The sequence below is a fragment of the Dermacentor albipictus genome, unplaced genomic scaffold (assembly GCF_038994185.2).
Source record: "Dermacentor albipictus isolate Rhodes 1998 colony unplaced genomic scaffold, USDA_Dalb.pri_finalv2 scaffold_57, whole genome shotgun sequence".
Taxonomy (NCBI): domain Eukaryota; kingdom Metazoa; phylum Arthropoda; class Arachnida; order Ixodida; family Ixodidae; genus Dermacentor; species Dermacentor albipictus.
The window spans coordinates 491,311-516,607 of NW_027225611.1; the positions used below are offsets into that span (position 1 = coordinate 491,311).

The window sequence follows — 25,297 nt, forward strand, 5'->3', positions numbered from 1 at the left end:
TGTACAGTGGGACCCCCACAACAACAGTAGCAACCATAGCAACAATATTTGAGCAGTTTGCTGAACTGTGAGTGCTTGCATATTAGTCTTAGTCCTTGTTTCCAACTTCCTGCCCTTTATAGGGTTCATGACCAAGCGGAAAACCAGGAAATGACTCCTTGACATGATGCAGTTTCTGTGTTTGCTACAGCAATCAACAAACAATAAAGCCAGGCTTGAAATGTTACTTAATGAAAGCTTCCCGTCTCTTCTTTGCGCTTCGATTATACTCGGATGGGCGTATGTTTCACATTTCCCTTCTCAGAGCATCTTGGTTCGTTTTTCCCCCCCTTCTCATTCACACCTCCTAGTTATTTGCATTGCGCTCATTTGCAGCGAGGCCTGTTATCGCACCTGTGATAACAGCCCCCAGTGCATGGCTGATCCCCGGCCGGAGTGCTTGAACATAGTGATCGAAAGCGGTCGGAGACGCTCCGTCCGTGCACATGCAGTCGACGAAGCTGCGCGCTCTCGTGGAAGTGACCCACGATGGCGTGCCGACCTCCCCCCCTGTCCAGTGCACTTCGCGGAACGAAAGTTTCGACAATGGTCGAGTAGTATCTGTGTCATGCCCGAATGCCGATGCCGCACAGTGTCGCTAAGGCGCGCTTGCAGTAAAGCAGACAGCCAGCGGTGTACACTCCACTTTTTTGTTGCTCTCTGTCTCGTCGGGGCAGGGATGCCTCTCGACTATTTGGTGCTTCACGTGATGTGTGTGCACGATAGGGGAGGCCGCTTCCTGGCTGGCCCGCGAAGGTTATCGCCGAGCCCCCGTGGCTTTTAGTGGCCACGAGCGGCGTCGACCTCCGCTTTCTGACTCCGCTGGCGCGGCGAAACTCCAGCATCAACAGCAGCAGCAGCGCCTGAAAGGAACGCGGCGGCGCGTATTTATTTGCCGATCGAGGCCACTGAACTTGGAAAGGAAAAACGCAGACGTGAAAGGGGCGCTCATTCTTTCCCCGTTATGGCGGCGACGGCGAAGGGCGTCGCGAAACCAGAACGTGTGCCCACACGCCGCACGGCCAATGGAGGTTAGTATATAAGGCGTCGCGCGGCATTGGCCCAGACCTAGATCGCCCCTACGGAGCAGACGCAACCCGGTGAGTGGAGTGTGTTTGTGTGTGCATGCGTGCGGTTGTCCTCCACAAACGCGGCCGCCCCGAACGGGCGCTCGCTCGCCGCAAAGCGCCGGCGTCCGCATGCATGCCGGCCGGCCGCTTATGGGGGGACTGCTCCGGCGGTTCCGGAATGCAGCAAGATCCATGAATCAGCGCCCATGGTGTATGCAATCTTTCCGGAAGGCGCCGAGAAAGGTTCTGTTTTTACATACTAGTGAATTGTGCGAGTGGCTTTGCGTGGCGGTGCTGAGTGGCACGCGGTCGTCTGTCGGGATATGGACGCCCCTAGGCTACGCTGTACAAGGAGCACAACGCATTTCCATTGTTATTGCCAATAGCACCAAAAGTATTAGCTAGTTGTATTAAGCAGCTAGCAGAAAGCTTAAATTTCCTTGTCATAGCATCTGGTGGCCCTAACTCCCTAGATATTGTCAAAAAAAAATCTAAGTGATAAGCAAAAACAATATTGTCCAGTATAATTTGCAGAACGTCTTATTTGAGTTAAAGATACAATATATACGGCCGTGTATGTGCATCCTAAGTAGACTAATTGAGACGGCGCTGTCCCGGTGCCCAACTGATTTATTGGTGCGCTCTTCCTCATTACTCTGCGAGACGTTGAAAAGGCTCCCGGAGCAGGCGAAATAGTCAACCACGAAAAAATGCTGAGAGAGAGAGCCTCTAAATACCTCGTATCAGTCAACAGGGAATGTTTAGACAAAAATCGTAACAGCACCATTTCACTTTGGTACGTTTGCCGTCAAGTCAGTAAAACTGCGCAACGTTGAAAATTTAGCAAACAGAGGGTCATAAGAAACCTTTTGCGACCCTCTTGAGAAGGCAAAGCACACAGGGACGCAACGTTTTGTTGTTGGCATGAATATTTGATGGACAGAAAATTAGAAAACATCCCATTCTTCACGACTCTGTCAACACAACCGCTTGTTAGCGCGTGTTATGGCAGCTTATGCACGGTCATTCCAAGGAAAGACCATGCACTTGCACCATTGTATTCCACGCATGCATATCTTGCCAACTGCCCACATGGCACTTGACTGGAGGTAATACGGAGCTTCTCAATCGGGGAATAATGTCGGCATCGCTCCATGAGATCACCTACAATAAGAAACGAATAGAAGTAGTTTCTTTTTTTGTAGGTTTTCCGGTGGCGAAATTATATTCCAGGTATTTGCAACCAATAATATGCTTAACTTCAGGATTGCCTTTACACAACCCTTCTTTCGCAAGTAACCCTAATTATACAAGGTTACGGAATTGGATTGTATAGCTCATTTAGGCTGCGTAATCAGTCCCGATTATGCTAGTGTCGCAAATATTCCATTCTCTTAGTATATGCCGCTGTGTTAGCGTTTCGTAGTGTTGTGAAGACTGAACAAAGTGCACTACGCTTTGTTTGTGTCGCATAGCTTGACCCCGCTTCTAAATAAACTCCGCCAAAATGCGGCTCTCGCGCTTCTAATGGTGGTCGCGTAAAATATCAGGGATTATCAGCATATCTCGGCGAGATTTATATTCTTTGGTGCAACATTTTAGGGTAATAAACGGCACGTCCTTTCTTTTATTCTGTTTGCTATTCCGTAGCCTGTCCCCAGTTTAAGTTAGCAGGATTCTCCTTACTGTCTTAAGTACACATAAAATGCGTTGGTTCTGCATGCCCTTGTGTGTCCAAATTATTGCCAGAAAGCATTATATTTTGCATTGTCGCTCTTATTTCCCTAAGCGGAGATGAAGATTCCATTGTCATTGCTAAGCAGCGCGGAAATGTAAGCTGTAGTATAGCCATTCTTATTTGCAAGTGCATTCCTTCTTGTTGAGCATACATGGCGTCAAATTTGTTTGGTAGCGTTAGGTATGCATACCGGCCCAGAAAAGTTTTCGGAATGTGGATGGTACGGAAAAGCTGAAATACTTCGGCCACCAAACAATCGATCCTGACACAGAGAGTAGTACTCTGTGGTTGAATGTGGAAATTGCGCAATGCCCTTCACAGCTCCGGAGGCATGGCTTTATGGCGATGCGTTTGTGCGTATTCTATAGTTGCACATTCCAAAACTGTTTCTTGCCATGTGTACTCGACTGGCATGACCAAAGTTGAGCAATAGTCCTTGGACCCAATACGGATGAGGGCAAACTGTCGAAATCTTTCACCTCATGGTAGCAGCACGAACGCTTATGATACATTTCTGGCGGAAACTTACAGCATCAAGAACCATGAGCCCTATCGCTATGTCTAGATTTCAATGTCTGCAAAGATCTTGTTTATTCCAACATGGAAATATGCTGATACAAGGAGCACTTTGTCCTTCACTATACAAACTTTCTTACTTTTTTGCAAGAGAACAGCACAGGATGAATGCAATCTATCCCGGGTTCTATAGAGCCAAATATTCTGAGCCCATGTCGATGTTGAGCCTATCGCAGTAGTAGCACGTGAAGTACAATAGGCAGAAGAATGTAACGCGGGTTCCACGAGTGCTGACAGAGCGCGTAGTGGCATCCATTTTACCTTATTGTGTCCCTTGTCCTTCACGCGCTGCTCCTTCGATGCTTGAAATGTTCAATTATTCTCCTTGGAGCCTCGTAAGTTTCTCCACTCATTTGGACACAACAAAGGCTGCTTGAATAATTGTAAGCATTAAAGTCACAATAATAACCACTATGTAAGAACAAGCAGCTTAAAGCTACAGAACCGGTACATAAGCTCTGATTTGACTGCCACAAGTGGCTAGACTTAAGAAAAAGTGACATTAAGGGACTAATGTGCCCTAACTTGAAGCCTACACTGGCTGATAACTCAACTGTTCAAACTTCCTTACTTAGTTTTTGCATAAACTAAACGCAAGTTTCTTCAGTTCCTCTAAAATTCAAGTTTCATACTGCAGAGCATTGCGCCCATCGCAGTGCTGAGACGGCGTCCGGCCTGCGTTCGGCCATCTATGTACACCCCACTCCCATTTCCTGTAACCGCGTCGCACATCGGGGCAGCTCGCCGGGCGCAATAACGAGGCTGCGGCGTCATCATCGCCGCTCAGCGAGATGGCTGCGCACGAGCCGTAAATAGCAACAACGGCCAGTGCACCGGCGGCAACTGCTCGTCTTGACCTCGATTTTGCGAGCGCTCGCGGCACATCGAGAAGAAGGAGAGGGAAACCACACGCAAGCAGCAGGTGGTTGGGGAGAAGGGTAGGTAGGGGCAGTTTAGTTGGCGCGATGTACGATGGTTGACTGGCGTCCGACCTCACCTCTTCACAGCCGCTGGAAACGGGTCACGCGCGACCTGACTGTCCGATGAGAGCCGCACGGTTCGGGAAGCTTGTCTCTAGAGGAGCCAGTCTTGTCTCGCCTGTGCTGGCGCTCTTGCATCTGACAGCGAATGCGATCTGTCTCAAAGACGTTGTTGTGAATGGAAAATGAGGAGGCATTTCAAGAAGGTAGCTGAAGAGGACGCCCAATGTAGACATTGAAGTTCGAGAAACAATCCTCGCAGCCAGGAGGCCAGGCAATTATTAAGCTATAATACCTCGCTTTATTAAGCGATCATGGAAATCGAAGCCTACACTCCAAAAGCTACGTGCATCTTTCTTGTTTCCGATTGTTGTACCACAAGTTGCGTCTTAAAAACGCGCCTTGCCCGAAATCACAATAAAGATCGGAGCACAATTCTTAAATGACGTGCTACTAGTGAGGCTTGGCGCGCATTCCGTAGAAACCTCTCCGATGTGAAGAAACGTTGCTGTTTGTGCATATAATGTAAACATACACAGAGACGCCGTTACACATTCTGTGCCTATTGAGCTCGCCGTGAGCAATTTACGAACGGCTCGTATTTCGAGAAGGCACCCCTGTGTGTGGCCAACTTGTAAAGCAGGTCAAGTGGATCGAGGTACTCGCTGACTGCGAGACAGTTCGCGAAGCTTGCCTGAAACCCTCCGGCTTCGCAGTATGACCAGGAGTCTTTCAGCGTGTGATCGCGATTCCAGGTGTTATGAGGACGATTGCGAGCGGTTCCTACTGCTGTAAAAAAATAGATTCGAACAGGTTCTTTTAAGTTGATCATTTGTAGAGCCCACGAAATATTATGTTCTCCAAATCGCATCATATCATTCGTGGCTTATATGTGCTTGATAGATGGCGATCAAGCGAGAGATTTGTAACATGTCTCTTTTGGTTGAGCCAAACACCGTAGGTATACGAATAGTGATTCAATAGTGCCGAGTTTTGCATTCAGTCCCATTGTTCGCAGCACTTGAAAAGTCCTAAGCAATGCTAAGAAGCGGCAAGTAGTCGGCTGCTGCAGGTGGGTCGGAGGTGCCTGGCCGCCCTTTGCCCTATCCGGCAGTTCGGCCTCTGCGTGCCAAGATCTGTAATTGATTTCGGAGACGAAGCTTGGTGTGAGAACGGGCTAGTTGGTAATCCATGCTGAAGTGACAAGCGCAACAGTGGGCACGGTACACAAAAAGCTGACAAGGACAAGCGCAAATTTCGAATTGGTGCTTATTACGAAAATTTACGTATATTACATACGTTATGCTGATCTAGACGAGACTCATCATTCGGGCAGTGGCTATCGCAGAAGGCAACTGCATTAGCAAATCATCCCTAGCGTTGACTGATAAATAATTTGCATGCCTGGGATACGTACGTAGGAGGCCGCCTTAAGCCTTGACCCGGCCATGGTGCCATCTTGTTTATTTTGATTACCAAGTTGTCTCGCATTATTGCAACTAATTATGATCAAGTGCGTGAGAGCATATATACATACTTTTTTTGTAATAAACACCAGTTGGAAGTTTGCGCTTCTCCTTGTCGCCTTTTTGTATCCCGTGTTCACCCTCACCTCATCAGTTCGGAGACCAGCCTAATTGCCTTCAAACAATCGTCTAGTATAGCCATGAAAAAGATGGCAGCTCAGACTTGTGTCGAATGCGGCTTCTTGTAATGCCGCAGTTGTGGTTGCTGTAGCGAAAGCATCGATTGCCGCTTGACGCTTCTGCTTAACTGACAAACTTAATACGCTCCAGTGCTCAAGAAATGTCAAAATATCTGTGAAACGGCATAGGCCTGAGACCGTGCACTTGCCGTCACGAAATTTTATCTTTTTGTTGTGCGCTTGTCTGGCACCCCATTATTCTGATCCCCATTACACAATAGCCCGAGTAGAGCAGCAGATGGGTAGCCAGAAAAATGTATATCCTCGTAATGCCTGCAACATGCCTTGCCGCGCTAGGCGTGTGTTCCTCACTGCAACTCAGGTGGCTGTGCCGGCAAACGAATATACTGCAGAAATGCCAGAAGAAAGTCCACCGGCATTCGGGCGACCATCCTTGAAAAGAAAGGTACTTTATGCTCAAAAGGTCAAGGGAATGTACTAGGCAAGTAAAGCTGAAATGCAAATTAGCGCAATATTGTGCTTTTGGCGAAACTTTTGAGCTACCCCTTTCTGTGTGGATGCATTAATTTTGTTCTTACAATGCCGGAGAGCAGCTTTTGCTAGGAAAATAGGAAGTACAACAGTAGGGAGGCAAATGGAGGTAGTTTTTTTCTTCTTTTAATATACTCATTTTCTCCTCAGTTGTGGCCCGTCAAAGCGATCACCACAGAAAAGAATAATAGGACGATGAGAGTTCTCCGTCAAAACATTTTCTTCGACATTGTATATGAGGTATTTTAATGGCAAGACCTTCCCGAATTGGTACGCCTGCATGTGTGTAAGTACTGGGCTTGGGAGAGCGATGGTCACTATCCTTAGGAAATATTTTAGGTCCATGTCCAACAGAAAAACTTGAAACCATCACTGCGCGCGCTTTAGTAGATTTTTTTGAGGAATAAAAAATATCACAAGAATGCTGTCAGAAAATAGTTATAGCTTGCATTGTTATTATTAGCGGGCACCCGTAATTTCATTTTCATTGTGTCTTTGTGTTCATGTAGCATTTGTATTTGTTGTATTTACAGCGCGATATTCAAGTGCTCACCATCTTCTGTGTGAACATCTTGGCTTTGTGGACATTTATGAATATTTGTGAATATTACACCTTCGCCGGAAAGGCCCCGTGCTGTAAACAATAAAAATAATAATAAGCAGAAGAACTATAATATTACTAACGACAATATTTAATACTAATATTATTTTTATTTGCAATCAATGTATAATTAGGCTTCAGCACAAATAAGCTTGTAAACAACCAAATATCCCGTTTCAAGGTTCGGGTCTGCGATAGACTAGCGATGAATTTGAACCAAACGCGTGATACACGTATCTCACAGAGACCTTTCTTGAACCTTGATCGCAGCACTTGTGCGACACATTGAACGCATGCCTTTGACTCTACTTTGTTAGGATGGTACAGGAGAAACACAAGACACAAGGATCCTCGATCGCCATCAGCACTTGCACAGTGAGTCTTCGATGTGCGCTCACTCATAGGTGTATTTCACGTCTAGTATTACGACCTATAGCGCATACCGCACACAATCGTTTTCGCGGCATCAAATTGTCAAAACGTTTGGTGTGTGTGGTTTCATAGTTTACTGAGATTACTTGAGATGCTACGAAGCTGCTTTTGAAATGTGCTCGTGCGCTACGTCTGTGCCGCTGTCTGCTTATACTCTACTCGTGGCCTCTCCGCAAGTTCACTTACTCCGCTTAAACTATTACCTATTACCGCATTGGCATTGCAGCAAGGCTGAATTGTATTTTACATCTGGTGTACGCGAGTCGTGGTTTTGCGGCCATTCGAGATCTCGTTACTCAAAGAAAACTCATGTATTCCTTCGCTTGCAGCTGCCATGAATCCGATGCACCTCTTCCTCGCTACCGTGGTGTGTGCGCTGTTGTTGGCGTTGCCGACGCACCAACAAGGACTGCTTGGTCTGATGGCCACGGCGGCCATTATGAGGCGATTCCGTGGAAACAACCAGAACGAGAACAGCCAGAGCCTGTCCCAAGGTCAGACGCCACTAGCATCGCATCCGGAGCCCTCCATCTATGGCCTACCTTCACAGAACGTCCCGTGAGTCAATATAAAAGATGGTTAATTAAGGTAGAAAAGACGCTTGCCAGGATACCTGCTTCCGCCATTGACGACCGCGATATTATGAACACGATTTATTTGTCACGCGAGGTAATGATGGACCAGGAGCGCGTTCAGTAATAAAACGCATAGCTTTACCAACGATCCCCATGAAGAAACTTCAGGCTGTGAACGTTTCGATGATGATTGTTTTGTCCATCTGGAAGCAGAAAGAAGGTAACTGAAGTGACTATATGTGTTTCATGCCCGAGAAGCCAATAACACGCAGGCACGACTTCCCTATTTGGGGCTAAGGAACTGAAAGATTTCAGCCCCTATCCAGAATAACTTCTAACATCCGCGCAGGCACGAGATAATTTACCGGAAGTACCGCCTAAACGAGGAGACGTTACTTGTTGTTTGGAGCAGGTACTCTAAATTATGCGTCATGCCAGTTAAAGAAAACAGACTTCAATTGCTATGTTTTTGTATTGTTTGTACCCAGACCCAAAGTCATTGATGAGTTGGGATTGATCATGTGGTTATTACAGGATGCATTCAAGCAAATCGAGAATGCGTTGTTGATACCTTGTGAAGCAGTTAAGCACTCAAGTTAGAGCAGTCACAAGCCACTGAATACAGCTAAGGGCCCATTCATCAAATAATTACTGCACGCTCTCAAGTGCGTTACATAGTGAAAATTGAATAAACGATGTTACAGCCACTTTGTTTGTGCACAATAACCACGCCGTGATGTGGCAAGCAGGCCGGCTATACAAAGTTTAGAGCCTCAAAGAAGTCCTTTAAAAGCCTGGAGGTGAAGAATAAATTACGATGGCTGATATCAAAGCCCATTCGAATACTTGCCATCATAAAGCAACCTGCCACCCTAAAGGAAATTTGGGGCGCCCACTCAAGTCAAACAACTTCAAGGCAATACAATGAATTGCCTAGCACGTGGCTGCAAACGAATTACTCCCAGACAATAATACTGAGTCAAGCAATCAAATGGTGCCTAGCGTGTTGCGCAGAAGCACTACCTTAGTGCAAAAGGACATTTACAACAGTGGTAATTTGAAGGCATACGAAAGGTTACTTCTAACCGCTGCTGTTAATGTATGTGTTGACGAACATTAGGGAGAAACGACTTTCCACGTGTAATAACTGCAATAACTGCTTGTCCTTGTTCGGCCTATTTCGCTCAATATAAATTCAATTTATGACTGTCTAGAGCTGTTGTAGTGAACTGTTATAGCCTACGGAGGTTTCCCGTCAACGTGCCGCGTGAGATTAATCCTTCTTGATATCTGCATGAGGAATAGTCAAACTACATAAATTGTACAAGCGACTGATAATCTAATGCAGTAACACGGTGAGTTGTTGTAGTGCGCTTCGTGGCTCCATTGTTAAAACTATCTCTGCATAGTTTCACCAGCATTCATCATGTTCTTCTGCTCGCAGGTTTTACGCGAACGGGTACCCCGGTGCCTATGGTGGTTCCCTGGGTGCGCCAACCGGTCTTTCCCCAGGCTTCGGTGGAGGTTTTCCTGGAGGTAGCGCAGCCTTTGCGCCTGGCACCGGCCCTAGCACCTACTCGGCGAGCTTTGGAGGCATGAACTTCAACACAGGAGGCTTTGGCGGTGCGCCGGCTGCTTCCACGTCTTCCGCCTTTGCACCTGGAGGTTTTGGAGGCCTGCCCAGTGCAGGCGGTGTGCCTTACGGAGGCTAATGTATCTACTGCCGCCGATCACACACCATCGGCACGCCGTGCTTCGGCGATTCCCTGCTGTGTTGCGTAGGTCCCTCAATCCGGAATGCCGGCGGAAAGGTCGCGCATTTTAATAGCAATAACCGCGTCAGAGCACCAGCACCTTGGCATCGTCCGCGATCGCAAATATTTCTCGCAAACTCGTTCCTTCACTATAGGAGCGGACGTAATGAGGTAACTTGTAGACGAAATTCGGCATTCGTTTTTTCAGTCTATGCTCAACGTTTCCAGTTTTGGAGCGCAAAGACGGAGCGGAAGAGAAACAGGTAAAGTGGGCTTTCAGGACGGCTGCTTCATTACCGCTGCGAGCAATTTTTTCATTTTTTCTCTTTACCTGTGGTTCGTTTCCAAGAATATCTCATAGTTGCTTTCAGATTCGAGATAATCTCATTGGTTCACCTATGTTTTTCGACTGAAAGATAACTGGCTTTTCTAGCATAGGAAGTGAGGGGTGCGTACAACGCGAATGAATTGGTCAGCTCAGTAAGGAATCACTGGCACGGAGTGCCCAACCACAACGCTATCTTGCAATTTTCTCAGCCGCAGTTACGGCTCCCACCAGAGGAGAGTGCTGCAATACTCACGAGTGCTTTCCCACGTTCCAAGTTCACCCCCGCGCGATGATTACCACGCGAAAAATGTTATATTGCACATTGCCATTCGTGGATCCCCTCACAGTCTCGAATGACCCGTGAAATAGTCATGGTTTACTGCATTAAGTGCATTTGACTTGGAATTGTTTACGTCCCCACTATCGTTTATCCCAACAAGGCAGAGATATTAGGCAAATTGAGGGGTTTGTGGCCCGAACACACCTTCCATGCGTGTTTGGTCACCACCCCAGCTGTAAATCGCAGAGCGCTTTAACCTCGCTACCAATCGAATGAGCCTGGTTGCCGTTAGATTGGTAGCTCTGTCCTCTATCTAACAGTATTCCTTGTGCCCTTGCCACAGCGTATGCAGTGCTGCTAAGCAAGGCCTAGGGAATTATAATAATAATTATAATAATATATAATAATATAATGTAATAATTATATAATAATTATGATATAATGATATCATAATTATATTATTACAAGAATGCTTATATGAAGTCATTTATAAAAAATATCGAAATGGGTCATGTATTTTCCCTGCCTTAACTATAAAGATGCCATAATACTCTTTCAATAAGTCTTAAGGCACGTATAAATTTGACGGAATTAATGAAGGGCACGAAAGCTTGCTCAAATGCAAATTATTTCTATTGCACGGTAAACAGCTCGAAACATCCGTGCTTCACCGAGTGCTTTTACGGAGCAGTCTTTGAGAGTGCGTGCTCGTAGAAGTAACTACATTGCCGTATTTTCTTTTTAAAGCTATTGTGGCGCTCGCCTTAGCTATGGTGCGGGCGCACCAGGTTTCATAACGTAATTGCAGTTAGACTGCAGCAACCATAACTTCTCACAAGCAGCGCTGGGACCACGCAGAAGTCGTTCCTCCAAGGGTCGTCGGCACATGTAACTTACTCAGTATAAGCTTCGGACATCTCACACTCAATACCGCGTGGCCAGGAGCAGTGTCTCGAATGTACGCCTGAGCCAATATCACGAAACTCTAGCAACGTCAGCAATATTGTGACAGCGCGTGTTCTTTGAAAAAAATATTTTAACGTTCGGTTTGTGGCATCGACGCCTGCGGAAATAATAGGCGGTCTGCGACTCGCTGGGCGATAAGAAGAAGCGTGATCCTTGTCCACCTTGACAAGGAGTACTCTACGAAAGCTGGTTCCTGACTCTTGTTTACGATGTGAACCACTGTGGTGCTCACTCTAGGCACATGAACACATTCTACGTTCATAATTAAATGCATGGACAATTCCTCAGCTCTGCACATATATTCTGAGTGAAGTAGCTATAATCACGTAACGTCTATTGATACCATCCAGGAGATAAGTGATGGTCATTAGTTTCCAAAAATAAAAAGAACATGATACAAATCTCTACCTACAACTTAGAAGAAATGTTCATGGAGTTACCTTCGACATCCGTGAACCAGTTCACCACGGGCCTTTAGAATTGCAGCTCCTTTTTTTTCACTTGGTAGTCCATAAACAAACCCTGAAACAGTGGTCAGTGCTCTGTAGTACTCTCAAGCGGCCACGCTTGCGTGCATATGAATACGCGCAGAAATATATGGCAGAATAACATATGCTGCTGCAATTTCGTACCTTCCGCCAGCTGCGATCACCGTTTCCCATTGGCACCACAGCCATGCAGGTCGCCGAGGTTGGCTTCCGGCGTTGCTGTTTGTGGGGGTCACCATTCTGTTGATACGGCGGGCAGTGAACACTGTCATCAGTTGTCCCTGCTTCGCTGCACCAAGAAAACCTCGCTCAGGAAGTAATTCAATTCATCTCTAGTCTCACACGCTAACGCAACCCTGATTCTCGAATTGCTCTGAGCACTCCAGCCCTACTCTAGATGCGCGCAAGTTTCGTGTGCTTTTGTAAATACTTTCCCCTCTTCCACGCGGGTTCCCTACGTTGTACCTCTAGCGCCGAAAATAAACCGAGATGATAACGAAAGGTGCTCGCACTGTCTCCTTTCTGCATCACGTCAAATTTTCCCGCTTTCCCATCTTCCTACAAATGCACAGCTTCATGTGTGACTGCTTTCCTTCGATGTTTAGCACAGTTAGAGGTAGGTACATAGTTTCCTGATGTACTAAGAAATCAGTAGAAATCACTATTCACGGTTCAATACCAATGGCGATTTCATCTAGCTGCCGTAATTTGTGGACAAAGATATTTCCTTGTTGCCATAACGATATTCTGCTGCAGTTAATCATACCGCGCATTTTGGTTGGGAGGGTGACGCTGACAACAATGCGTCGACCGCTCAGTGGATTCGAAGTGACTTTTCATAAACTTTCTTGGCAAAGCGGCTTAGGACTATGGCTTGGTGACAGAAGAAACGAGAAGTATTCCATCGTGATGCCAACACTAAAGAAATCAGCAGAGCATTCGATCTGAAATACTGCATTTTCAACATTGTAACAAAGATCTTACCAAAAGGAACTGCCTTGAATGTTTTCTTGCCACAGGATGCAATTCTTCATGCTTGAAAAGGCAGGAAACTTATCAAAGCAGCAGGAAGACTCAAGTACTCCGGCAGCGCAAATAAGGTTTATTGTTCCGAAAAATTGTAGTGGCACTTCCGCAAGAACACCAAAAGAAAAGCTCATTTATAGAACTGGGGACACGGCTAAAAACAGACACTTTTAATGCAGCAGAGAAATGAGGTCATTGAGTATAGAAATAAGTCTTCAGAGAAATAATTGTCTCGACTATTTTTTCACCTTAGTGCATCTCTGCTAGAACACCCAAAGGAGAGCTTTAAGTGGATGGCATGCAGTCAAATGAAGAGAATGCAGGTGACTAAATGCCTCACTTCTAACATCATGTACATGGTCAGAGTAGATGGTCTTAATAGGAACTAATTAGACGGTGTGTGCATGCCAACGGAAAAAAACTAGGCTCCCCATGAAACTATCGACAGCTGGGCAGCTTGCTGCGGCCGTACTTTTGTAAACTGCGCATTGTTTTAAACTGCGAGATCAGTCACCAGCCATAAACGATGTTCTCAACAATGCATTTACGTTGACTGATATTGCCCAAATAGCCACACCATTCAGATGCGTGACTGGTACGTGAGCTTACAAATGCAGTTTGTAGCATTTCATTTGAGCAGCGCCGCGATATACTCTGGTGTGGATGCCCTGGTGTTAACGTAAAACCTATTATTTTTCATGATGATAAAACCATAATCCTTTCAAGGCTTACTGCAAGTACCACCATCTGGTGTAATCCCTGTGGTTCGTGATTGAGACCTTAATACCACAGAATCCCTGCGCACGCGAGAAGGCAATATGTGCAATAAATGCAATAAATGATAAGAAATGACGAGAGCTTTTCCTCGGGCTCTTCTCTTACCTTGAAGTACAGCGCCGGAACGAGGTGCGTACAGAGTACCGAAATGCGTTAATCTGTTTTGAGTTGAAGCTGACTGGGTCCTTCATAATTTTATTTGATTGTAGCGCGAATTGACACAGACAGACACTAAACGCACACAGGACGAGCATTAAGTCTCAATTAAATCTTTACTCCAGTTACCAACATATTATAATACCGAGACCGATCAAATTGTCCAGCGCTGTTTTCTCCAAAAAAGGCAACGCCCCAGCTCATGCGCGAAAAAGTACAAGAAGAGGGAAGATGATGATGGCTATGTACAAATGGAAACGACGAAGTACCTTAATAGATTATCTAAACGGGGAGCGAAGGGCTTCATCCGCGCGACGTGAACAATTTCACATTCCGGCGGCACCGGTCAGTGACGGAGTGTACCGGGTGGACGAGATAGTTCACTGCAGATGTTTGCTGCACAACGGTGTATGGGCCAATGTAGCGTTGAAGGAACTTCTCAAAGATGCCTGGGGTGCGGACTGGACTCCAAAGCAGGACTTGGTCTGCAGGGTGAAAGCGTATATCACGGTGTTTATTGTCGCCGTGACGCCTGCGCTCAGCTTGGGTAGCTTCTGTACTTTGCCGGGCGATTTGATGGCAATGAGCAACTCGGGCAGCAAAATCTTCTGGAAGCGACGCGTTAGGCGAAGAAGATGCTAAAAAGAATTCTCTGTCGAATATGGTGGAAGCAGATCGTCCATACACAAGGAAGAAAAAGCTGTAGCCGATAGTCCATTGAAAAGCGGTATTATATGCGAATGTCACAAAAGGAAATATTTTATCCCAGTCAGTGTGGTCAGGGCGGAGGTACATGGAAATCATGTCAGACAGCGTACGGTGGAAGCGCTCAGTAAGGCCATTGGTTTGCGGATGATATGTAGAAATAGATTTGTGGATGGTATTAGCGGCCCGAAGAACTTCCTAGAGAACTTGTAAAATGAGCGCCTTGCCACGGTCACTGAGAAGAACGCGAGGAGCCCCACGGGGCAAGACGATGCAGCCCAATAAAAAGTCGGCGACCTCAGAAGCGGTACCGGATCGCAGAGGAGCAGTCTCGGCATAGCTTGTTAAATGGTCGGCCGAAGTGACAATCCAAGGGTAACCGGAGGGTGTCAACAGCAAGGGACCTTATAAATAAATACCAACAAATTCAAAAGGTGCGTCCGGGCAAGGGAGAGGTTCTAGAAAACGGGCACGAGGGGATGTCGAGCGTTTGCGGTGCTGACATGACGCACAAGAGGCAATGTATTTGGCCACCATTGTGGATAGGCCAGGCCAGAATCAGCGGGTCCTTATGCGGTCGTAAATCTTGGGGAAGCCTAAGTGGCCAGCCGATACGCCGTCGTGAAATGCCTCTAATACTCGCAGGCTAAGGCAGCGAGGTAGAACTGCGACCCACCGGTGACCTGTTGGATGATAAACGCAGTGGTCTAGCACGCCATCTTGAAGGCGGAATTGTCGAAGTTGGCGTCGCAAGCGGCTGTTGTGTGGTTCGGTGAACCCACTAAGGTGATCCATGAAAACTCGACAGCAGGAGTCGGCCCGCTGAAGCGAGACGAAATCAGAGCGTGATGAAAGCGTGACTTGGTCCAGGGGCCTTATCGAAAGCTGGTGTGAAGCATGCATAGCATCGGAACGAAGTGGTGGGGAAGACGACGGCGCGTTACCTGGAGAGAGTGAGAGTGGGAAGCGAGACAATGCGTCTGCATCATGATGACTTTTTCCAGACTTGTACGTTATAGTAAAGTCATATACCTACAAGCGGAGTATCCAGCGTCCTAAGGGTCCTGACATGTTTTTCAATAATGACAGTAAACACAGAGCATGATGGTCGGTGACGATGGTGAAGTGGCGGCCGTAAATGTATGGGCGAAATTTCTGAATCGACCAAACGATAGCCAGGCACTCTTACTCTGTAATGGTGCAGTTCCGCTCAGCTGGAGAAAGTGTTCGGCTGGCGTATGCTAAGACTCGCTCTTTATAGGCTGCATTACGTTGCAGAAGTACTGCGCCAATACCTTGTGCGCTTGCGTCAGTAAGGAGCATGGTGGGGGCTCGATTATCGAAGTGGTGATGCACTGGTCCGAAAGTAAGATGTCGCTTAAGAGCTTGAAACGCCGACTCGCAGTCGCTAGTCCATGTGAAAGAGGCACCGGTAACCAGTAGCTTGTGTAGAGGAGCTGCTATTGCAGCAAAGTTGCGTATAAATCGACGAAAATGTGACCCCAAGCCGAGGAAACTACGGAGATTTTTCTGTTGCAGAGGGCGAGGAAACTGGAGAGCAGCACTAATTTTTTTCGGGGTATGGCTAGATGCCATCTTTTGAGACGACGTCACCCAATACTTTTATAGTCTTGCTTGCAAGTTTTCATTTTTTTGTATTAAACTGGAGACCAGCATTTGCAAGGCAGTTAAAAACTTCGTCTAATCGATGAAGATGTTGGCTGAAGTCAGACGAAAAGATGACAATATCGTCCAGATAACAGAGGCAGGTCTTCCATTTTAGACCACAAGGTACATTGTCTATCATGCGCTCAAATGTGGCAGAAGCGTTACAAAGGCCAAAAGGCATCACGTTAAATCCATGAAGTCCGTCTTGTGTAGCGAATGCGGTATTTTCTTTGTCAGTCTCGTTCATCGGAATTTGCCAATGTCCTGATTGAAGATATAGGCTGGAGAAATACTCCGCCCCTTGTACTGTGTCCAAAGCGTCTTCGATTCGAGGTATTGAATATACGTCCTTGCGAACGGAGCCATCTTTTTTCTTTACCAGGACCACGGGAGAAGCCCATGGGCTAGATGAAGGTCCTATTATCCTCCGCGCAAGCATGTCAGCAACCTGTTGTTCAATGACCTTTCGTTCGGACGGCGATACATGATCATCGTCGTATTATAGGGCATCGTCGTATTATAGCGGAACCATCGGTTTCAATGCGGTGTGTAGCCGCAGGTGTTTGGCTCAACACAGAAGAACAGCTATCGGAAGAGGCTTTTTGCTTTGCCAAGACCACCATTAAGGCTTCGGACTGAGCGGCAGTTAGGTCAGAACCAAGAACGGCTCGAGGAGGGAAAGAATCATCCAAACCTGAGGTCGGTGCCGGCGATGAAGAAACGCAAAGCGTGACTACAGAGATAGGTTGAGCGTCGGCGAGACTTGCCACAGTCATTCTTTTTGGCAGCATCACAGGATCTGGGGTTATGTTGCAAGCAGGCTGAAGGGCTCGGCCACGTGAAAACCGGACGAGACAGGTGGCAATGAGAATTCCGTGAGAAGTACAGTGGGATGAAGGGGCTACTGGGGCGTCTCCGTCGGCGATCTGGCTGGATGTTACGGCTATAATGTCTTCTTGACCACGATGCAGGACGTAGTCTGCAGTGATGGCCAAGTTCACGCACGAAAGTGAAGAGTCCGTGACAGGTGCAAGCGCTGTATCCGTGATATGGACAGCTTTCTCTCTACATGAAATGACGGCTGAAGCAGAATGTAGGAAGTCCCAATCCACTATAAGTTCACGGATACATGTTGGAAGGATGAGAAACTCAATATGGTGGCGTATGCCATCAATGAGAACACGAGCAGTACACTGTCCGTCGGGGTGAACGAGTGCATTATTAGCACCATGCAAAATAGGTCCAAGATAAGGCGTTTTGACTTTCCGGATTCGGGAGCACTGATCACTACGAAGAACAGAAACGACGGCACCGTTATCGATGAGAGCTGACGCGGGAACGCCTTCGACAGTTACAGAAAGCATATTGGCCGGGCAAACAGGATGAATTTTTGAAGGCTGATAAGAAGCAGTTTCCCCTCCAAAAACTGCAACAGTTCGTTTCTCGATTGCTGGTCGACAAGATGGGAAGTGGGGTGAAGCGGTGATGTAGGGCGCTGGTAAGGCGAAGGAGAACGACGTCTAGCTGAACGGGAACTATGAAGCAGCTTGGGAGCAGCTAGATGAGACGGAGTACGCTGTTGCGGGAAAGAGTTCGATCTGGGATAGTTGGCGTCTGGACGCCGAGTGCGATCTCTCTCGTGCTCAGCATAGCCTCCTCTTTCATCCTGCTGGCGACGGTGGCATAAGCGATATATGGCCACGTAAACCAAAGTAAAACAAACCGGAAAACGTGGACGCCACTGAGGGTAGGATGGCGCAGCATGTGCTCTGGTTCCCATCGAAGCCAAATGGTCACAGGAAACAATAGGCACGGAGGTCACCGTAGGGCTGGGTAGCGAAGCACTATCCGCGTAAGTAGGTGTGGGGTGCGCTACCGGAGCAAGAGGCGTCACGGGTGTAGTCATCGCTGCCAGCTTTGCTTGACGACCTCACGCAAGCTAAAGGTGGCGGTTGGGGCGCAGGCAGCAGGTGGGCGCCTTAGGTCTTGCATTTGAAGCTCTTCGCGGATGATCGTGCGGATGAGAGCGCACAGATCTGGAGAATGGGGAACCTGAGGATCGCTGCTGTCATGTTGAAGACGAATAGACTGCAGCTCGTCTAGGCTTTGACACGTGAAAGTGATATCTTGGACAGAAGCCGGATTTTGCACGATTAAGGCGTTGAACGCGACAGACCTAATGCCTTTTAAGATGTAGCGAACGCGTTCGGCTTACGTCATGCTAGGATTCGCACGGCGGCACAGTGCAAAGACATCCACTATGTATTAGGTGTAAGACACTTGTGGAATTGTAGACATGTTCCCGGCTTCTTTTTGGCGACTTCTGCATGGCCAGACGAGGAAGCGAATATTTGATGCAGCTTGGAGGTAAACGTGGACCAATCCGCGATGTCGCATTCGTGGTTGAAATACCACGTTTTTGCATCACCGGTCAAGTAGAATGCGACGTGCCTCAGTTTCTGGGTGTCCTTCCACTTACTGCAAGAACTCGCGCGGTCGTAGCGGTTGATCCAATCGTCGACTTCATCACCGCGGAGTCCCGCAAAGACAGGAGGATCGCGCTGAGGGATCGCCATTTTCCAAGAGGGCACCCCAGGCGGGATCTTCTGTGCGGTAGGGTTAGAGGCACTGGAAGAGCAGGGGTTGGAAGTGTCCATCGTTGTAGGGGTAGCTAGGCGCAGGCGGCGACAGGAACGGAGCTCTAGGGAGGACGGAAACGCGAGAGTACATCGGGACCATGACATGCCTCCACCACTTTATAATACCGAGACCGATCAAGGTATCTAGCGCTGTTCATTTTAAAAAGGCAATGCCCCAGCTCATGCGCGAAGAAGTAGAAGAAGAGGGAAGATGATGATGGCTATGTACAAATGAAAACGACGAAGTACGTTAATAGTGCTTACAATATCTATAAGTGATTGCAAATACTCAGCATATGAACGTGACAAGGTCTAAGGGCACCAGTTAAACATACCGAGAGGTAGGGAAGCCAAAAACCCAACAACAAAAGACAGTACATGCGATAAACACACGTGCTGAGAGGAGGAGGGGGAATAAACTTTTATTTTGGAAACAGTTTTCCGGGGTAAGCCCTGGTTCAACTCTCGGTGGGAGGTCTCCTCATTCCAGGAACCCTCTAGCCTTCGCTGCTTCCTTGGCCCGGGCAACGAGACGTCGTTGTTGTTCCAGGTCCTCGGAGACTAGCTTGGCCTCCCACGTTTCCATGAGGTCTTCGCTTTGTCTGGCGTTGCAACAGTCGCTCGGTGAAGGCAATGCGTCTTTGTCTATATGCCATGGACATTCGATGATCAGGTGCGCTAAGGTGTCCGGTACGCCGCACATTGGGCAGTGGTATCCTTGTAGCGTTGGGTACAGTCTATGCATGATGATTCCGTGGATATAAGTATTACTTTGCAGTCTTCTGAGTGTAGTGCTTTCTTCTTTGTTGAGCTTTGGGTGAGGTGGTGGGTACACCCTGCGTTCCAGCCTGTGATGTTGAAGCATCCCTAAGTACGTGATGGGTACGGTCTCTGCCTGCGCTGGCGCAGACCGGGCGTCTCGAGAGTAGGAAGGGTTGGCCCGGCAGGTGTGGCCTCGGGCCGCGGCGTGTGCCGCTTCGTTACCCTCCAGCCCCTCGTGCCCAGGAACCCATGTCACGCAGGTGTAGGGGATCGGAGTACTGCGGTGCTTCAATAGCTTCAGTGCTTGTGTTGACACGCGACCCTTAGCGTAGTTTCTGACGGCTGCTTGAGAATCGGAGAAGATGACAGCTGCGTCCATGCACGTGGTAGTCGCTAGGGCGATCGCTGTCTCTTCTGCAGTCTCGGGGTGTTGTGCACGGACTGTGGCAGACGCTAGCTCTCTGCCCTGAGAATTTACGACGCTCAGGGCGTAAGCGTTTCTTTGCGGCTATTTGGCTGCGTCGGTGTATCTGGCGTGCGGATCTTGCCTGTGTCTTCGCCGTAGAGCATCCACTCGGGCTTGTCTTCTTTCCTTGTGGTACGTGGGGTGCATGTTGCGTAGAATTGGGGCTATGCACAGGGATTCGCGCGATGTTTGTAGGAATTTTTTCTTTTCGGTCCATGGTGGCTATGAAGGTTTCACCGTAGCTCAGCCGTTGCAGCACTGATCTTCCGGTGGGCGTGAGCTTCAGTCGTTCTAATTGACTGGCTTTGTGAGCTTCAGCTAGCTCTTGCCAGGTGTTGTGTACGCCCATCTTGAGAAGCCTCGTAGTCGAAGCCGTAGATGGTAGGCCCAGGGCGATTTTGGTGGCTTTCCGTATTTGAATGTTAATTTTTTCTACCTCTACATTCTTCAGCGCGAGGTAGGGCGTGCCGTATGTTATTCGACTGGTGAGGAGTGCTTGCATCACGCGTAGCGTGTCCTGTTCTTTAAGTCCGCTTCTATGGCTTGCAACTCTCCTGACGAGATGCGTGAGCTGTGATAGCGTTCGCTGTAGTCGCGGGAGGGTGGCTGCCCCGGACCCGTCTTTGTGTATGTGTAACCCTAGAACTCGTAGGGTTTCCACTTTTGGAATGGGCGTTCCATTGAGGGTGACGTTAGGATCGGGTTCATCGTAGCCGGGTGGTCTGCCTCTCGTTCTTGACTTGAGGAAGAGGTGTTCGGACTTTTCGGGAGCACAGCAGAGGCCGCATTTGTGCAAGTAGCTCTCGATGGTATCTACTGCTTCCTGTAGGCGTGTTTCTTGTGTTCCAGTGTTTGAGGCCCTTGTCCATAACGTGATATCATCTGCATAGAAAGCGTGTCTTACGTCTGGTATCGCGTCAAGGAGGCTGGGTAGTTTGATCATTGCGACGTTGAAGAGCAACGGCGATATGACCGAACCCTGTGGGGTGCCTTTGCTCGGTAGTCGGAAGCTGTCGCTGCGCAGGTTGTATATTCCAACGGTGGCCGTGCGGCCCGTGAGGAAATTTCTGACATAGTCGTATGTCCGGGAACCGCAGCCCACGTCTTCGAGGTTGCAGAGGATAGCTTCGTGACTGACGTTGTCAAAGGCTCCCTTTACGTCGATGGCTAAAATCGATGATTTGCTTCTGGTACTCAGGTGGTCGATGAGGTCTTCCTTGAGTAGAAGAAAGACATCTTGCGTTGACAGGTTCTGCCTGAAACCGAACATAGTGTTTGGAAAATATCCGTTGTCTTTGAGGTACGAGGTTAGCCGGTTGTGAATCATATGCTCGAAAAGTTTCCCTACGCACGAGGTAAGGGAAATTGGGCGCAAGTTCTCGATGCTGAGCTGTTTATTTGGTTTGGGGATCATGGTAATCTCCGAGTGCTTCCATGCAGCCGGTAGCTTTCCTCTCTCCCAGCATTCATTGAAGTACTGGAGCAGGGCTGCGGTAGCCTGCTGCGGAAGGTTCCGAAGATGCTTGTTCATGATCCGATCTTTGCCCGGCCTGGTGTTTCTTGTGAGCGTCGATAGTGCTGCAGAGAGTTCAGCATGCGTGAAGGGTTGGTCAAGGTCAGGGTTTGGTTTGCCACCGTAAACTTTGTCATATGCCGTCGTATTAACGGGTGGGTCGCCGTACAGCTTCTTCTGAATTTCGAGGAGGAGGTTCTCTTCTGATCCGGCGTGGTTGTGCATGAGCCTACATAGGTTCTGTCGCTGCTGCGTCTTCGTAGGGACGTTGTCGAGAAGGGCGCGCAGGAGATGCCACGTCGTCTTTGTGCTCAGGGTTCCCTGGAGTTTGTCGCAAAATGCGTGCCAGTTCTGTCTTCCTAATCTTTCCGCGTATGCCTGTGCTTGCTCGGTGAGGAGGGCAATTCGCTTCTTTAATTTCTTGTTTAGCTTCTGTCTCTTACACCTCTTGAGAAGAGCTCTTCTGGCTTCCCAGAGGTGGAGGAGGTGCGTGTCGACGGCTGGCACTACTTCATTCAGCTGTATTGTTTTCGTGTTGCGTTCTGCCGTGTCGAGGACTTTCTCCAGCCAGTCATCTATGTTCTCGATGGTGGTCTCGACATTTAGCAGGTCTCTGAATGACTTCCACTCCGTTACCCGGGCCGTTCCAAGCCTAGCGGGCTTGCGAGTGTGAGCCACGGTTAGTTGGAGGATGTGGTGATCGCTGCCCAGGGTTTCTGGGAGTCGGCTCCATTCTGCCGAGGGCACGTTTAGCGTGAAGGTGAGATCGGGGTTTGTGTCTCTGGAGACACTATTACCTATCCTCGTTGTTTGGAGTGGGTCATTCCACATGGTGAGTCTGTGCTGTTGTGCAGTGTCGTGCACTCGGGCTCTTTTCTTCGTGGGGTCTGGTATCCCCAGGCCATGTGTGGGGCGTTGAAGTCCCCAACCATAACGACTTGGTGACCATCAGTGCGCTTCTTAATTTCTCGGACAAGGTGGTCGAAGTCTGAAAGGGCGTCTCTGGGAGGGCTGTACACACTGACTACGAATACGCTCTTGAGCGATTTCCTCTCCGGTATGATTTCGATTAAGGTGTGTTCGATCGGTGTATTGACGGGTTCCAATTCCTGTACTGTGAGATTCTTCTTGGTGAGAATTGCCGTGCGTTTCGTTTGTACGTGGGCGTTGTACCCTTGTAGCCGGACGTTTTGTGTATTTGTTTCTTGCAGCGCTATGAGGTCGGGTGGGTCTTGTTTGACAAATTCTTGTAAGGTAGCATGCCGTGGTCGATAGGAACGACAGTTCCACTGCCATATGCGGAGAGTTGAAAGCGCATTTGTAGTCCTGTGATTAGGGACCGCCATCTTCGGTTGTTGCTGCTCCCTGCCGGCGCTCTCGGGTAGGTGAAATTGAACGAGAGGCACTTCGGTCGTTTGCTCGCGGCCGCTTTCTGTCGGGCTGAATGTCATTTAGTGACGTGTTGAGGTGCTGTTTTGTTACATACGTCTTCTTGATGTGGGCTATGAAGTTGTTTTGTTGCGCTGCGAGTCCATCCACCTTGGCGTCTAGCGTGTTGACCTTATTGGCTATACTTGCGGCGAAATTCGTTATTGCTGCCTGGACGATTTTCTCAATTGTGTCGTGGGTATTTTTCATGAGAGTTTCTTGGAGGATTTGGAATCTTGCGTCAACTACGGATTGAACATCTGCGTCGAGAAGTGAGAGTCGCGGCTGTGCAATGTTCTCTTGGCCTGTCGTACATCTCTGTTGCAGTTTATCAATGATATCTTTTTGCTCCTCGCACTTCTGTAGAAGCCTGTTTATGTTGTCTTGCTGTATCTGTTGACATTGCATCAGCTTGTCGATGAGAGCCTGTTGGCTTTGTAGTTGACTGTTTTGATTGTGCAACTTGTTTTGTTGAATTTGCACCTTATTTTCGAGAGCCTGAAGGGCCGCAGCTTCGGCCGACAAGAATTTGGAACTGCTCGTGGTTCTCGATCCACACGATCCGCTTACCACATCCGCGTAGCTCACGCGTTTCGGCGAGTGCGAGCGTGAGCGTGATCGGGAAGGCGATAGGAGTATAGATCTAGATCTACTTCGTTTGGGGACGCTGCCATCACTGCCCCTCAAGCTGGTGGTTGAGCTTCCTAATTGTGGGAATTGTTCGCCGCCTGAGCTCCAGCGACTGTCTCTCACTTTGAGCCTGTCGATGCGTTGCTGTCGCATGTTGAATGGCGGCGGGTTGGGTTTCAGTCTTTTCTTGCAATCTTTGCTTGCGGTTTCGTGCCCTTCTCCACATAACTTGCATGCGGGTTTGCACTCGTGATCGGGTAGTTGATCGGTTTTGCCACATTTAGAGCAGAAGGCTGGCAATGGTCTCGGGCAGACATCCTGGCGGTGTCCCGTGTTGCCACAAGTTCTGCAGTATTGCACTGACTTGCGGTAGGGTCGGCATCGAAAATCGAGACTCTGGAAGCGGACGTAATAAGGAACGTGTGGTCCTTGGAAAAAGATCACGGCCGCGGACAATTGCCCGAGCATACGAGCGTGGAGGACGGTGTACCTCGCTGGTGCGCGAAGACTGGCCTTGAGTTCTTCTTCACTCGTGCCGGGCAAGAGCCCGCTTATTACGCCTCTGGATACATCGTCCGGGGTTCTCGTGTTGCCTTTTACAGTGAAGAAAGTGCCGCCAAGTTGTATTGTGCTGATATTTTCGAGTTTCTTCGCGTCTTCCCAGTCGGCCGTGCTTGCAATAATCAGGTTCTCAATTCTTTGCACTTGAACGCACACTTTTTCGCCGAAATCTTGCTGCGAGAAACCGCTGGCTCTTCCGATGGCGTGCATAATGGCGACATTGTTCCACTTTGCAAGCTCGAGGCCTGGTTGTGGGCGGAATACGACCTTGTAGTCGTCGACTGGTAGAGGCGGCATTCGGGGCTTTCGCTGTTGCGGTGGTGGTGGCTTTCCATTCGTTTGTTGCTTGGCTGGGTTGCTTTCTTGTGTCGTTTGATGCTCTGCGTCCTTCTTGCCTTTTCTGCCCCGCGTAATCCAGATGCTCTCGCGTTCAATAGTTCTTCCGCTGCTTGCGTCATAATTCCAGGCAGTTTCTGTGTTGTTTACTTCAGTCGGGTCCATCTGCATTGTGTTTGTGTCTTCCAGCTGTTCTCTTGGTGTGTTGATTGCTTCTACTGCTGCTTCGCTCATCTCGGGAGTTCGTCGCTGCGTGGGCAGGCGCCCGTGCTATGCTCGCAGATACGCTCGAGCGGCGCGAGCACGCGCCACGGGGTTGCAGCCGCTCGTTCGGCGTTGGGCTTAGCTAGGCGGCTGTGCGGTCGTTGCAGAAATCAGTAAATAGGACACTCACTTGATGGTGGCTAGTGATGCATGACTCCTAATCTCCTAATCCACTCCTGCGCCACCCGCACCCTCCAAGCCGCCAGGCTCAATGAGTGAGCCAAGCATAAATGGGGCCATGCCCAACCAGTACAATGGATAACGTACCAGAATATTTGAAGTTCTGGCAATGGAACTGTAACTTGTTCAACAAAAAGAAATCTAACCTAACGCGATTCGTCA

The 25,297-nt window shown here is 48.5% G+C and overlaps 1 protein-coding gene across 2 annotated transcripts; it reads left to right on the top strand.

Annotated features, from left to right (window-relative positions):
• Window positions 1-987: 987 nt before the first annotated feature.
• Window positions 988-12,525, top strand: LOC135909853 (uncharacterized PE-PGRS family protein PE_PGRS24-like). 2 transcript variants are annotated; one of them, XM_070530172.1, is made up of 4 exons: window positions 1,287-1,352; window positions 7,519-7,576; window positions 7,963-8,191; window positions 9,653-12,525. In XM_070530172.1, the coding sequence occupies exons 1-4, from the start codon at window positions 1,302-1,304 to the stop codon at window positions 9,918-9,920; spliced, it is 606 nt and encodes a 201-aa protein (XP_070386273.1). In that variant the 5' UTR covers window positions 1,287-1,301; the 3' UTR covers window positions 9,921-12,525. The 2 variants fall into 2 exon arrangements, with proteins under 2 accessions (XP_070386274.1, XP_070386273.1); XM_070530173.1 differs by lacking the exons at window positions 1,287-1,352; window positions 7,519-7,576 and adding an exon at window positions 988-1,139.
• Window positions 12,526-25,297: the final 12,772 nt, after the last annotated feature.

Coding starts and splice junctions, on each gene's coding strand:
- LOC135909853 (XM_070530172.1), top strand. CDS start 1,302: ATGAATCAGCGCCCATGGTGTATGCAATCTTTCCGGAAGGCGCCGAGA. Junction 7,577..7,962: donor TCGCCATCAGCACTTGCACA/GTGAGTCTTCGA, acceptor CTTCGCTTGCAG/CTGCCATGAATCCGATGCAC. Junction 8,192..9,652: donor CTACCTTCACAGAACGTCCC/GTGAGTCAATAT, acceptor TTCTGCTCGCAG/GTTTTACGCGAACGGGTACC.